This window comes from Schistocerca piceifrons, chromosome 3 (genome assembly GCF_021461385.2).
Source record: "Schistocerca piceifrons isolate TAMUIC-IGC-003096 chromosome 3, iqSchPice1.1, whole genome shotgun sequence".
Classification (NCBI taxonomy): domain Eukaryota; kingdom Metazoa; phylum Arthropoda; class Insecta; order Orthoptera; family Acrididae; genus Schistocerca; species Schistocerca piceifrons.
In genome coordinates this window covers 211,582,978-211,596,762 of record NC_060140.1, presented here as the reverse complement: position 1 = coordinate 211,596,762, position 13,785 = coordinate 211,582,978, and the positions used below count along the sequence as shown (strand labels likewise).

General features: G+C 46.4%; 1 protein-coding gene across 1 annotated transcript in view; it reads left to right on the top strand.

Moving 5' to 3' along the window:
• Positions 1 to 13,785, top strand: part of LOC124788519 — a 497,715-nt gene that overhangs the window by 429,764 nt on the left and 54,166 nt on the right. The window contains exons 9-10 of the mRNA XM_047255787.1: positions 4,248 to 4,404; positions 9,672 to 9,903. Coding sequence (XP_047111743.1) covers positions 4,248 to 4,404; positions 9,672 to 9,903 — 389 coding nt within the window. The remainder of the gene's footprint in view (positions 1 to 4,247; positions 4,405 to 9,671; positions 9,904 to 13,785) is intronic.

Sequence of the window (13,785 nt, the reverse complement as noted above, 5' to 3'; positions counted from 1 at the left end):
CATTTCATTACCCTCGTTTTGCTTTTGTTGATGTTCATCTCATAGCCTCCCTTCAAGACACTGTCCATTTCGTTCAACTGCTCTTCCAGGTCCTCTGCTCTCTCTGACAGAATTACAACGTCGTCGGCAAACCTCGAAGTTTTTATTTCTTCTCCGTGGATTTTAATTCCTATTCGAAATATTTCTTTTGTTTCCTTTACTGTTTGCTCGATATACAGATTGAATAACATCGGGGATAGGCTACAACCCTGTCTCACCTCCTTCCCAACCACTGCTTCCCTTTCATGCCTCTCGACTCGTACAACCGCCATCTGGTTTCTGTACAAATTCTAAATAGCCCTTCCCTCCTTGTATTTTACCCATGCCACCTTAAGAATTTGAAAGAGAGTATTCCAGTCAACATTGTCCAAAGTCTACAAATGTTAGAAACGTACGTTCGCGTTTCTTTAATCTATCTTCTAAGATGTGTCCTAGAGTCAGTATTGCCTCGCACCTCCCTTCTTTTCCTAACCTTCCCTGAGGTCGGCTCCAACCGGTTCTTCCACTCTTCTGTAAGAAAGTAATTTCAGTATTTTGCAACCGTCACTTACGAAACTGGTAGTTTGACGATATTCACACCTGTCAGCGCCTAATTTCTTTGGGACTGGAACTGTCACATTTTTCTTGAAGTCTGAGCGTGTCTCTCCTGTCTCATACATCTTGCTCACCAGACGATATAGTTTTGTCATGGCTCGCTCTCCCAAGACTATTTGTAATTATAATGGAATGTTGTATACTTCCGTGGCCTCGTTTCGACTTAGGTCTTTCAGCCTCATACACCTTCATTTTCAAGTGGATATACCTCCATTTTTTGCTGTATTGAGTACACATGGTAATATTAATAAGTGAACATGAAAATTAAAGGATCTATTTTTAATATTGGTTATAGAAAGACGTAAATAAAACTTATATGATTCGGAAGGTTCTTTGTTACAGATGAGCAGAAAGAAAAAAATCATGAATATATGAAGCCATTAAGAGTGGTAAAATGAATTAAATGCTTTCATGTTCATAACTCTGATGATACCTTCTACGCATTAAAATCTCCAATACTTGATCATTGAAAATTATTGTGATACCAACTTCTCCCAATGTACCGATCAGGTTCAAAATGGTTCAAATGGGTCTGAGCACTATGCGACTTAACTTCTGAGGTCATCATTCGCCTAGAACTTAGAACTAATTAAACCTAACTAACCTAAGGACATCACACACATCCATGCCTGAGGCTGGACTCGAACCTGCGACCGTAGCGGTCGCTCGGTTCCAGACTGTAGCGCCTAGAACCGCACGGCCAATCCGGCCGGCATCGATCAAGCGTTTCGTGAAATCACACTCTAAGGGCGTTCGTGCTTAAATGTTGCAGATGGTTCATTTGCTGTTAGACAGGAATGCCGGACATCTACACTCCCACATCTGCTACGTCGTTAATGTTGTGAGCAGTGGACGGCGAAACGTAGTAGCGAAGCCGTCGAGGGCAACAAACACTGTTCATTAGCATTATTTTTCACCTACTTTTGTCTAAGAGTAAGCAGACAAAACTTAGTGTTCCTTTGCCATCGTCACCACAAAAATTGAAGTGTTCTTGAATTTTAGTTCTTTCACTTTGAGTAGTTGCGACTTCCTTTATAATACGGAAGCTATATTTGTTTTAGGGTATGCCTCGAAGAACAACACTAAACGAGGCGGACTGAAAGACGAAGAACTAGAGAGACACAATTTTTCTGTAGACAAAGTAATAGGAACAGTATGTACGGTGATAATGATAATCCTATTGCTGTTTTGAAAGATAAATTTAACTGAGCCCTTAACGTAATTCCAAATAATTGTGAGAGTTATAATTACGGTTTGATTAATTTAGAGTGCAGATTTTGTAATGCAAATCTTTTCGCATCTGAGGTTAAATTACACGTTACAACGCCATTCAAATCGTGTTGTTATAAGAGAAAATTGATTTGCTACCGTAAATACAAGAGCCGGCTGGTGTGGCCGAGCGGTTGTAGGCGCTTTAGTTTGGAACCGCGCGACCGCTACAGTCGCAGGTTCGAATCCTGCCTCGGGCATGGATATGTGTGATGTCCTTAGGTTAGTTAGGTTTAAGTAGTTCTAAGTGCTAGGGGACTGATGCCCTCAGCAGTTAGTCCCATAGTGCTCAGAGCCATTTGAGCCGTAAACACAAAATTTAGATTCCAACGTACTGCATCAAGGACTCACTTCAAATGTTCGAACAGTTTAAGAGAAATCAAAGAATTATGGTCAGAAAACTTGTAGCTACAACGCAGCACTTGCTATGAGTCATTTCTGAGGCTAAATCTTCGGGTACAGTTTTACATGGTGCATTTCAATGTTATAACAGTTCTACCAAGATTTCTAACAACTGAGTGTCGGTTCCGAGTAAAAGTTCGCAACATTTATTACAGAATAAAGTACATATGACCATCCGGTTGTGATTAAATTTCCGCTACTTGAGTCAGTGTAGAACGAAAACTATTAATCGTATGGGTACCCCACTTAATAGGAATGCTATTAAGACTGTCCACTGCAAAATTTGCGTTGTTAGTAGTGTCTGTGTCAGAACTTGCCGTTAGGCGCGAAACATAAGCATCTGTGTGTACTACGGTTGCAGACAGGCAACATTGGTCTGCATAAGGTGAGCAGGGCTTTACTCGTTAAGCTCCTTTATCTTCTTCGCCGGTTTCGATTCATTAAATGAATACGGAATGGTCATGTTTCCGCACCAGTCTTGAAGAAAATGATTCGGAATTTCGAATTACTTACTGGAATTTCCTGGGAGAGGTCTACGATAGTTGCACCGCAAATTGTTGAAGAAGTTATTTTTGCTATGGCCGAGAATGCTGGACACATTGTGCGATCTTCAAGTGATGCACGAACTGTGTCATGACAACTGAACATTCCATGGTCCACCGTAGCTTCGGGCAGCAGCAGAGCATTCTCTAGTGCGGTTGCAAGCTGTCGTGGATGCAGATGGTCGTCACATTGTGCAACGTTTCTAACAGGAACGTAAATATGGTACGCAATTAACAAATGTTACCCTCTCATGAGGAAATTAAAATGCGTTTCTTCCAGTGGTTTATTCGCTATTTCTCTTCCTCATATCCTTACAAATGTTTCCACATAGTTACATAATCCTACGATCACTCATTTGCCACGGCGGCCCTCTCAAGTATCGAAAGTTTACTTATAACCACTCCGTATATACAGTAGTTAGTTCTATTTTGAAGAGTGCTGACGTTTGGCAGAGTATTTGGCTGGTAATCACTTTCTGTCAAAGCCCTAATCAGGTTAGTTTACACTTTCAGAAAATTGTTGGTTAATTTGTAGTCGAACTGTGGCAGTAAAGGTGAGTGGAAGCCTCTGTTTCGCTGGCGTTAGACGTACGAGCTGGAGGGACGTCGACCCTACAACTAGACCAGCAGACTGTCCATTTGACCTCCAGTTGATTCTCCACTTCTCTCTGCTATCGTCGGGCCGTGCGGGCCCCTTAACCAAGTCGGAAGGATATTCGGCAGCACTTTAATTCCGCTAACGTGACAGGCGCTATAGAATAGGGTGGCAAAAGCGGCGACTTCTGTACGTCCAACCAGAACTAATTGTCGTCTCACCACTTAACGTGGTGAGGGTCTAGTCGGTGAGTGAAGGTACTTTAGAGCATTGCTTACTGTGTACAGTAGAGGAACAGAATCGATCAGCTGGACTATTCACCCTCTTATAAAGTAGCATCTGTGAGGCACTGGTTTGGGGATGGCAACATTCCTGAAATGGACTGGCCTGTCCGGAGCCCTAACAGGAACCAAATGGAACACTTTCGGGGAAAGTTAAAAGTCAACTTCGCTCCAGTTTCCAGTATCCAACTTGACCACCACCTCGAGTTTCGACTCTTGAGGAAGAATGGGCTGATATTGCTCCAGAGATATTCAGACAGCTCATCGGAAGTGTCCTCAGCAGAATTCAATCCATCGCAATTGCGTAGAATGTACATGCCCTCTGTTATTGTCCACTAATATGTGTCCAGGTCCTTTTGCTGAGATAGTGTATCTCCAAAACTAGCATTTCCCTGCCTCATCGGTGGTGGTATCCGGGTTGAGCCGTGCAGACGTGTCGCTTTGAAGCGGAGTGGTGTGCAGGGAGGTCTGGAAAGTGAGCCGGGTGCTTTCTGGGGCGTGGCCTGCCCTGTGCAGGCGCCGGAGCGCTGGAACCGCCGCTGCTGGGCGACCACTGCGACGGCGACCCGCCGCGCCTCTGCGACCAGTCCTCGCTGAGCAACGCCACGCGCATCACACGGCCCTGCTCCGACCACGAGAGCTACCTCTCCACCGGCGCCACGCTCTCCATCGCCCACACCAGGTCAGTACCACGCAACATCGCTGTACGACCTAGCCTAGGGTAATAGTGTCCAATCCAAAAATAGAGTAGATGGGCTATTAGCACAGTTGTGGTGTGTGGCCCTTTGCCGCAAGTACCACCCTCAAGCCCGTTCGGTTAGCCGGGCGGTCTAACGCACGGTTTTCCGGGTGGGAAGGAGCACCTGGTCCCCGGCACGTATCCGCCGGCCAGTCTGTGGATGGTTTTTAGGCGGTTTCCCATCTACCTCGGCGAATGCGGGCTGGTTCCCCTTATTCTGCCTCAGCTACACTATGTCGGCGATACACTCGTCTGGTGTGAACGTTCCCTGGGGGAGTGGGAGGGGGGTCCACTAGGGGCTGAACCGCACAATAACCCTGAAAGAGTGGTTCGGTGTGGGGCGGCTGAGGGGTGTGAAGTGGACTGCGGTAGTCGTAGTGGGGTTGTGGACCACTGCGGCTGCAGCAGGGACGGAGTCGCTCCGTCTTTTCTAGGCCCCTGGTTAACATACAATACAATATCGCCCACAACTTGTTCTCTCCAGCTTAGTATTTAAAAGAATGCGTATTACTACATGTAGAAACAAAGGATGTAAACAACACTTTCAGAGTGGGAAATAATCACTACAGGCATTTTCTGTTGTAGCGTACCACGTTCTGGTAGCGGGAATTTGGTAAGAGGTACTGCAGGCCCTCTCGAAATATGATAAGGGTCACACTGAGGCCTTCGCAGACTTTAATTCCCTCCCAATCTTGTACAAAAACAGACCTGCCGTGCCTTTTCTTTCCAGTCAACCACCACCTCCCGAAGTCTCACCGCCTGGTAACAGAGGAGCATTCCCCTCGTGACTCAATGCCACCCAGGACTGGAGCAACTGCATTATATTTTCCGCCAGGGTTTCGACTACCTCTTGTCATGTAATGAAATGGGAACTGTCCTACCCACTATCCTTCCCACCCTTCTCAAAGTGGTATTCCACCCAGCCATTGAACCTACACAACTCCTGCTCCCAACCCCTTGCCTCATGACTCACATCCCTGTAGGAGACCTAGATGCAAGACCATGCCCCATACATCATCCCAGCACCACCTACTCCAGTCCAGTCACAAACATGACCTATCCCATCAAAGGCAGGGCTACCTGTGAAACCAGTCATGTTATCTACAAGCTAAGCTGCAGCCACTGTGCTGCATTCTATGAAGGCATGACAACCAACAAGCTGTCTGTGTGCATGAATGACCACCGATGAACTGTGGCCAAGAAACACCTGGACCACCCCATTATTGAGCACGCCGCCCAACATGACATTTTTCATTTCAATGACTGCTTCACAGCCTGTGCAATCTGATCATCGCAACCAACACCAACTTTTCTCAATTGAACAATATATCCTATGTTTGCGTAACCCTCGTGGCCTCAACTTTCATAAGTCATTGTCCTTACCCATCTAGTCCCTTTCCTGTTCCCATTCCGCCACGATGCAACCCTCCATTCCACCAATGCACCATCAGGCTTTTTACTTCTCCCCTTCCCTGCATCCCCCCCTTCCCATCCACCCTTCGTCTAACCTCCCAACAGCACCTAGTTGCCCTACCTCTCTCTGCCTCATCGCTGTGCATTCCCACAAGCAGCAGTTTCCGCCGCCTACCCCTACCCCGTTATACCTCACGCTAGCCCAGCGTCCTCCTCACCCCAGCACCCGGTTGCCTGTCCTATCATGCGCTGCTGTTTGCTGTCTGGCTTCAGCTGCCAGAGACTGTGGTTATGTGTGTATGAGTTCTTTTTGCGTGAGAGTGTGTGTCTATGTTGTCTAATTTCGAAGAAGGTGTTGTTGGTCGGAGGCTCACTTTCCGACAGTCTTTTTGTTGTGCTTATCTGCGTCTCAGCGCTACATGGTGAGTAGCACTTACCCTTTTCATAATAATGTTACATTCCATCCAGGATTTTCCATTGTTACATACATTTATATCACTGCAGTAAGGAACTCACAAGATTCTCTTTTGGTACAATGGGGTTAGATTTACATCTACTGATTTTATTCCATTAATGAACGATTTATGCCTGTTAGGAGTCGTGAATGCGATAACAAAGCTCGTCAGATAATACGTAAACTCGTATTTTTTTCACTAAGGAATGGCGCGAAACTACGCCACTGGCCATTAAAATTCCTACACCACGAAGATGTGCTACAGACGCGAAATTGAACCGACAGGAAGAAGATGCTGTGTTATCCAAATGATTAACGTTTCAGAGCATTTACGCAAGGTTGGCGCCGGTGGCGACACCTACAATGTGCTGACATGAGGAAAGTTTCCAAACGATTTCTCACCCACAAACAGCAGTTGACGGGCGATACCTGGTGAAACGTTGTTGTGATGCCTCGTGCAAGGAGGAGAAATGCGTACCATCACGTTTCCGACTTTGATAGAGGTCGGATTGTAGCCTATCGTGATTGCGGTTTACCGTATCGCGACATTGCTGCTCGCGTTGGTCGAGTTCCAATGACTGTTAGCAGAATATGGAATCAGGGGGTTCAAGAGGGTAATACGGAAAGCCGTGCTGGGTCCCAACGACCTCGTATCAGCAGCAGTCGAGATCGCAGGCATATTATCCAAATGGTTGCAACGGATCGTGCAGTCACATCTCGATTCCTGAGTTAGTAGCTGGGGAAGTTTGCAAGATAACAACCATCTGCACGAAAAGTTCGACGACGTATGCAGCAGCAGCTAGAAGACTGTGGCTGCAGTTACCGTTTACGCTGCATCACTGACAGGAGCGCCTGCGAAGGTGTACTGAACGACGAACTTGGGTGCACGAATGGCAAAACGTCATTTATCGGATGAATCTAGGTTCTGTTTACAGCATCATGATGGTCGCATCCGTGTTTGGCGACATCGTGGTGAACGTACATTGGAAGCGTATATTCGTCATCGCCATACTGGTGTATCACCCTGCGTGATGGTATGGGGTGCCATTGGTTACACGTCTCGGTCACCTAATGTTCGCATTGACAGCACTTTGAAAAGTGGGCATTACATTTCAGACGTGTTACATCCCGTGACTCTACCCTTTTCGATCCCTGCGAAACCGTACATTTGAGCAAGATAATGCACGACCGCATGTTGCAGGTCCTGTACGGGCCTTTCTGCATACAGAAAATGTTCGATTGCTGCCCTGGCCAGCACATTGTCCAGATCTCTCACCAATTGAAAACATCTGTTCAATGGTGGCCGAGCAACTGGCTCGTCACAGTACGCCAGTCTCTACTCTTGATGGACTGTGGTATCGTGTTGAAGTTGCATGGGCATCTGTAACTGTACACGCCATCCAAGCTCTGTTTGACTCCATTCACAGACGTATCAAGGCCGCTATTACGGCCAGAGGTGGTTGTTCTGGTTACTGATTCCTCGGGATCTATGCAACCAAACTGTGTGAAAATGTGATCACAGGTCAGTTCTACACTCCTGGAAATTGAAATAAGAACACCGTGAATTCATTGTCCCAGGAAGGGGAAACTTTATTGACACATTCCTGGGGTCAGATACATCACATGATCACACTGACAGAACCACAGGCACATAGGCACAGGCAACAGAGCATGCACAATGTCGGCACTAGTACAGTGTATATCCACCTTTCGCAGCAATGCAGGCTGCTATTCTCCCATGGAGACGATCGTAGAGATGCTGGATGTAGTCCTGTGGAACGGCTTGCCATGCCATTTCCACCTGGCGCCTCAGTTGGACCAGCGTTCGTGCTGGACGTGCAGGCCGCGTGAGACGACGCTTCATCCAGTCCCAAACATGCTCAATGGGGGACAGATCCGGAGATCTTGCTGGCCAGGGTAGTTGACTTACACCTTCTAGAGCACGTTGGGTGGCACGGGATAGATGCGGAGGTGCATTGTCCTGTTGGAACAGCAAGTTCCCTTGCCGGTCTAGGCATGGTAGAACGATGGGTTCGATGACGGTTTGGATGTACCGTGCACTATTCAGTGTCCCCTCGACGATCACCAGTGGTGTACGGCCAGGGTAGGAGATCGCTCCCCACACCATGATGCCGGGTGTTGGCCCTGTGTGCCTCGGTCGTATGCAGTCCTGATTGTGGCGCTCACCTGCACGGCGCCAAACACGCATACGACCATCATTGGCACCAAGGCAGAAGCGACTCTCATTGCTGAAGACGACACGTCTCCATTCGTCCCTCCATTCACGCCTGTCGCGACACCACTGGAGGCGGGCTGCACGATGTTGGGGCGTGAGCGGAAGACGGCCTAACGGTGTGCGGGACCGTAGCCCAGCTTCATGGAGACGGTTGCGAATGGTCCTCGCCGATTCCCCAGGAGCGACAGTGTCCCTAATTTGCTGGGAAGTGGCGGTGCGGTCCCCTACGGCACTGCGTAGGAACCTACGGTCTTGGCGTGCATCCGTGCGTCGCTGCGGTCCGGTCCCAGGTCGACGGGCACGTGCACCTTCCGCCGACCACTGGCGACAACATCGATGTACTGTGGAGACCTCACGCCCCACGTGTTGAGCAATTCGGCGGTACGTCCACCCGGCCTCCCGCATGCCCACTATACGCCCTCGCTCAAAGTCCGTCAACTGCACATACGGTTCACGTCCACGCTGTCGCGGCATGCTACCAGTGTTAAAGACTGCTATGGAGTTCCGTATGCCACGGCAAACTGGCTGACACTGACGGCGGCGGTGCACAAATGCTGCGCAGCTAGCGCCATTCGACGGCCAACACCGCGGTTCCTGGTGTGTCCGCTGTGCCGTGCGTGTGATCATTACTTGTACAGCCCTCTCGCAGTGTCCGGAGCAAGTATGGTGGGTCTGACACACCGGTGTCAATGTGTTCTTTTTTCCATTTCCAGGAGTGTAGTGTAATATATTTGTCCAATGAATATCCGTTTTATCATCTGCATTTCTTCTTGGAGGAGCAATTTTTATGGCCAGTAGCGTGTATCGGGTGAACAGAAAGAGCTATGTCTGGCAGGGTGTCTGCCGAAGACGAGGAGCTCTTCGTTCTGCAAGAACGTTAGAAAATTGTAGCTTAAAGGGCATTCCTTATTTCTACAAAAGGATGAGGTCAGAAATACAGTTCTATAATGAACATATATCTCCTGGATATTCCATCTCGGTCACTGGAGTGGGTTGAGCCCTGTCCCCTCCCCTTCCCAATTCCCCACCTCCCCCCCCCCCCCCCCCCCCCCCGCCCACGATGAGACGCCTCAGTGATATCGCCGTGTGACGCGCCGCCCTTTGCAGCGTGTCCGGCACGGCGCTGCACCCGGCGTCGTTCCGGCTGCGCTACGAGTTCGTGGACACGCGGCTGGGCGGCGAGCCGCTGCCGGGGCGGCGCCACGAGCCGTGCGCGCGCCTCTTCCGCAGGACGCGGGCCGGGCACTTCTGGTCGCCGCGCAACGTGCGCCTGTTCGGTCGCGGCGGCGCCACACAGCTCTCCTGCCTCTATCGCATCGAGGCCGCGCCCGGCGAGAAGGTCAGTACTCTACGTCCACCCGCCTACCGTCTACTGCTCTTGATCACTGTCGTTTCACAGCTTCACTGAGCCGCCCACTGTGGCCGTGCGGTTCTAGGCGCTTCAGTCCGGAACTGCGCTGCTGCTGCGGTCACAGGTTCGAATCCTGCCTCGGGCATGGATGTGTGTCATGTCCTTAGGTTAGTTAGGTTTAAGCCGTTCTAAGTCTAGCGGACTGATGACCTCAGATGTTCAGTCCCACAGTGCTCAGTGCCATTTTCACAGCTTCACTGGCTCTCTCTCTCTCTCTCTCTTTCTCTCTCTCTCTCTCTCTCTCTCTCTCTCTCTCTCTCTCTGTGACACGTTACACTGAAGAATTTTCTTGTTTTCCTCACGTCAGTCGGCGGCGGTCGACGAATTTATGATACTCGATTGAGAAGCTATTTCATATTCATTACAGAAGAGGGAGGAGGAGTTTAGTGTTTAACGTCCCGTCGACAACGAGGTCATTAGAGACGGAGCGCAAGCTCGGGTGAGGGAAGGATGGGGTAGGAAATCGGCCGTGCCCTTTCAAAGGAACCATCCCGGCATATGCCTGGTGCGATTTAGGGAAATCACGGAAAACCTAAATCAGAATGGTCGGAGACGGGATTGAACCGTCGTCCTCCCGAATGCGAGTCCAGTATGCTAACCACTGCGCCACCTCGCTCGGTATTCATCACAGAGGTTAACCATGTAATTGACCTACTTGTGAAGCTTAAATATTGTGCTACAGTTACTATCGACATCGCTGGCGTACTCGATAGTGGTGACCTGGAATGTCACCATTGAGAAGTATTAGAATGCGAAAATCCCTTTGTCCTAGTTTCATGGACTGATGTAAAGATTACACAGTAGAATGGATTGTTGGGTGGCACATTGTAATAAAAAACGATCACTAAGCGTTGCCCACAAGGGTCGATACGTGGACCAATATTTTGGAATCTGACAATCGACAATAAGGCCGCTACTGGAATTGCTGTATGACACTGATGAAACGAATCGAATTGTGATTTACCCTCATGATATCATGGGGGTCTCTGGAGATTCCAGATTAACAATAGTTGCAAATAAAACTAGATATGTGCTGTTTAAGAGCGAAGTCTCCTTAAGCAATAGTGTCATCATTAGGTTAGGTAACAGTCCAATTACACGAAGCGCTATGTGCAACTATTTTGAAGCTTTCTCGACGACAGAATAAATTTTTCAGCGCTTGTAGACACAGTCTGTCTAAAAACTGATAAAGTAATTACACAAAATTACCAATGTCGGCACTGTCTAGGTGCAATTGGATCCTGCTAAATAGTGTCACGATTCAGTCCTGGTTGCCATAGTGATCTTTCCAGCAAATACTCACTAGCTCCCTCTCGCACGACACAAAACCTCACTAAAGCGTATACAGCCAGTGTTTGCCCTAAGAATGGTGAGAACAACATGAGCTCACAAGTTGCGCAGTCAAATGTTGTGTTGTGTTGGCTAATGAGAGCATAAGTATTTCTTACTTAGTTTAATATAACCTAAGTATATAAGTTATCAGTAACACTATGATGTAATTTACGAATAATTCAGATGGCTCGATGTTTTTGCCGAATTTCTCAATAACTGACTATAAATTACAATTAGTTTTAAACCTTTGAGATTACATGCATAAGTATAATACATGTAGGAAATGAAAAAATGGTGGCAGAGGAAACTAGTTTCCCGTTCAGCGCAGGCAAAACTCAGAGATATATCGAGGAAGACGCACATCAATGATCATATGGAGAAATTTACATAATAAATAACGTAATATATTTATTTTTTGTTTTTCTTTGCTTTGATACTTACATTCCTTTCATATTATTTATAACTATAAAAATTTTTACATCCTTTCAAAGGTTTCTTTTAGAACACGATGCGGAACCACGCCCGTAAAATTTTTGTATTAACTTGAACTTGTAACCCCCCCCACTCTCCCTTCACCAATTCTTTAAATCTTTGAACTACTACTTATAAAACAGCTTAATACCTGTGATTACTTTGTAGATGAGTTAATGTCTTGAATATTTGACGTTGTATATGTGTGGTTGAAGACCTAAAACCCAAATTAGTTTGTGATAATTCTATAATTATTGATGCAACCGATTTTGAGAAATGCTTAAATCTTTCTGAAAAGCTAGTTTTTCTCCTAAACTTTGTGTCATATAATGGTATAATTTTTTAGGAAACTTCAGTGATATATGTGGATCACGTTTGCAAAATGGGAAGCGAACAGAGTTAGCAGTAGAAAATAAATAAATTAAAACGCCATTTTTAATGATGAGTATCACCACATGAAGAACGAAAATTTAGTAACCGCTGAACTTTCTTCCTTTCGTTATTTTGTGGGGCTGTAAGAGAGGAAAAGTTAGTAAAAGGTTTGAAATGATGCTTGAAATTTGTTGGAAATCGCTAAGTGTCCTCACTATCAAAACATCGATGAATATAATATAGGTAACCTGCGCTCTATTTTAAGAAAAGCTAGCTTTCCACGCATCCAAACGTTTATCACGTCGTATCTCGTGCACTATGCCTCGTAAGATGATATAATTTTGCACATATATTCAATGGTGTATGTGGATACTGCCTGTTATGAATAGAAGCAGTAATAAATATAGAAATAATTTAAAACATCATTCTAATATTGAAATTTTCATTTCATCATTTGGAGGGGAGGGGTGAGTTCACTGAGAGAAAAAAGTTCTGCAAAAATTTGAAATGATGTCTTATGTTTGTTGAAAGCAGCTAACTGCTCAAATTCTCATGTAATGGACATATATAGTCGCGTTGTTAGTTCTCTCAAGATACATATACTCAGTTTCTCACAGTAACATTTGACTCTTTATGTCAAACCTGTTACGAAATATTAATCGCTTAATGAATTGATTATGATGGCATATTAAATTTTAAAATTAAATCAATAATTATATACAGTATTGAAAATAAAATTTTTTCTGTACCTGGAAGCCGTAAGTTGGGTCATGTGCATTTGGGACCAGGTTTTCGGGTGGCCCTTTCAGCCCTTTATTAATATACATGGTGATCCACTATTCGTCTGATGTGTGCTCTCTAGGCGGCACAGGAAAAGTAAGCAGGCAGGAAATGAATGTGAGTTTAGTGTTATCCACATAAACAACTTTCTGCGACGAAAGTTAGTTTGGAACACAATAATTGAGACAAGTCATGCCTTGAAAATTGAAAGAATATTATTATTAATGATAATAATAATAGCAATAATAATATCTGAAGGATGAAGGCATGAGACTGTCACTATAGCTGATGAAAAACAAAGACGAATACGAATAGACCAAAGCTCAGTTGCTAGTTACGGCGTTAGAGGCTGTGCGACTTTGGTGTAGAGGCCATGAATGGTGTAGGTATGTAGTTGGTGGGTTCAAAAGGCAAAGGTCGGCGTGGATGGCGTTGTCATCGTAGTGGCAGCTCCAGAGCGAGATCCTAATTGTGGGAATGCTTTTTAAATTGGCGCTTGGCCCAGGGAATTCACACACAGTGAACTCGTTGGGGTTCTCAGGTGCTATCCTAAATACTGCACAGGTACCAGGATGCTGCAGGTACTACTTTTGCTCACGTGGCACAAGGAGGAGAAAAGGTCCACAGGACCAATTACCTGTGACAGCACTTGGATTGTTGGCTGGTGGTCATGCAAAGTACAGCCATCCCTTGTCTGTCATCTCAAGAGCTGTTCCCAGTGAAGTCCACACCAACATGACCCATCTCTACTATTGGTTGCTGGCTGAGAAGGCGCAAAATCTCGAGACAGCACACCTGTCCCCAACCCCCTCCCTCTTCTGAACTGGAGGGGAAGTGATAGCAAAACTCGTCGAC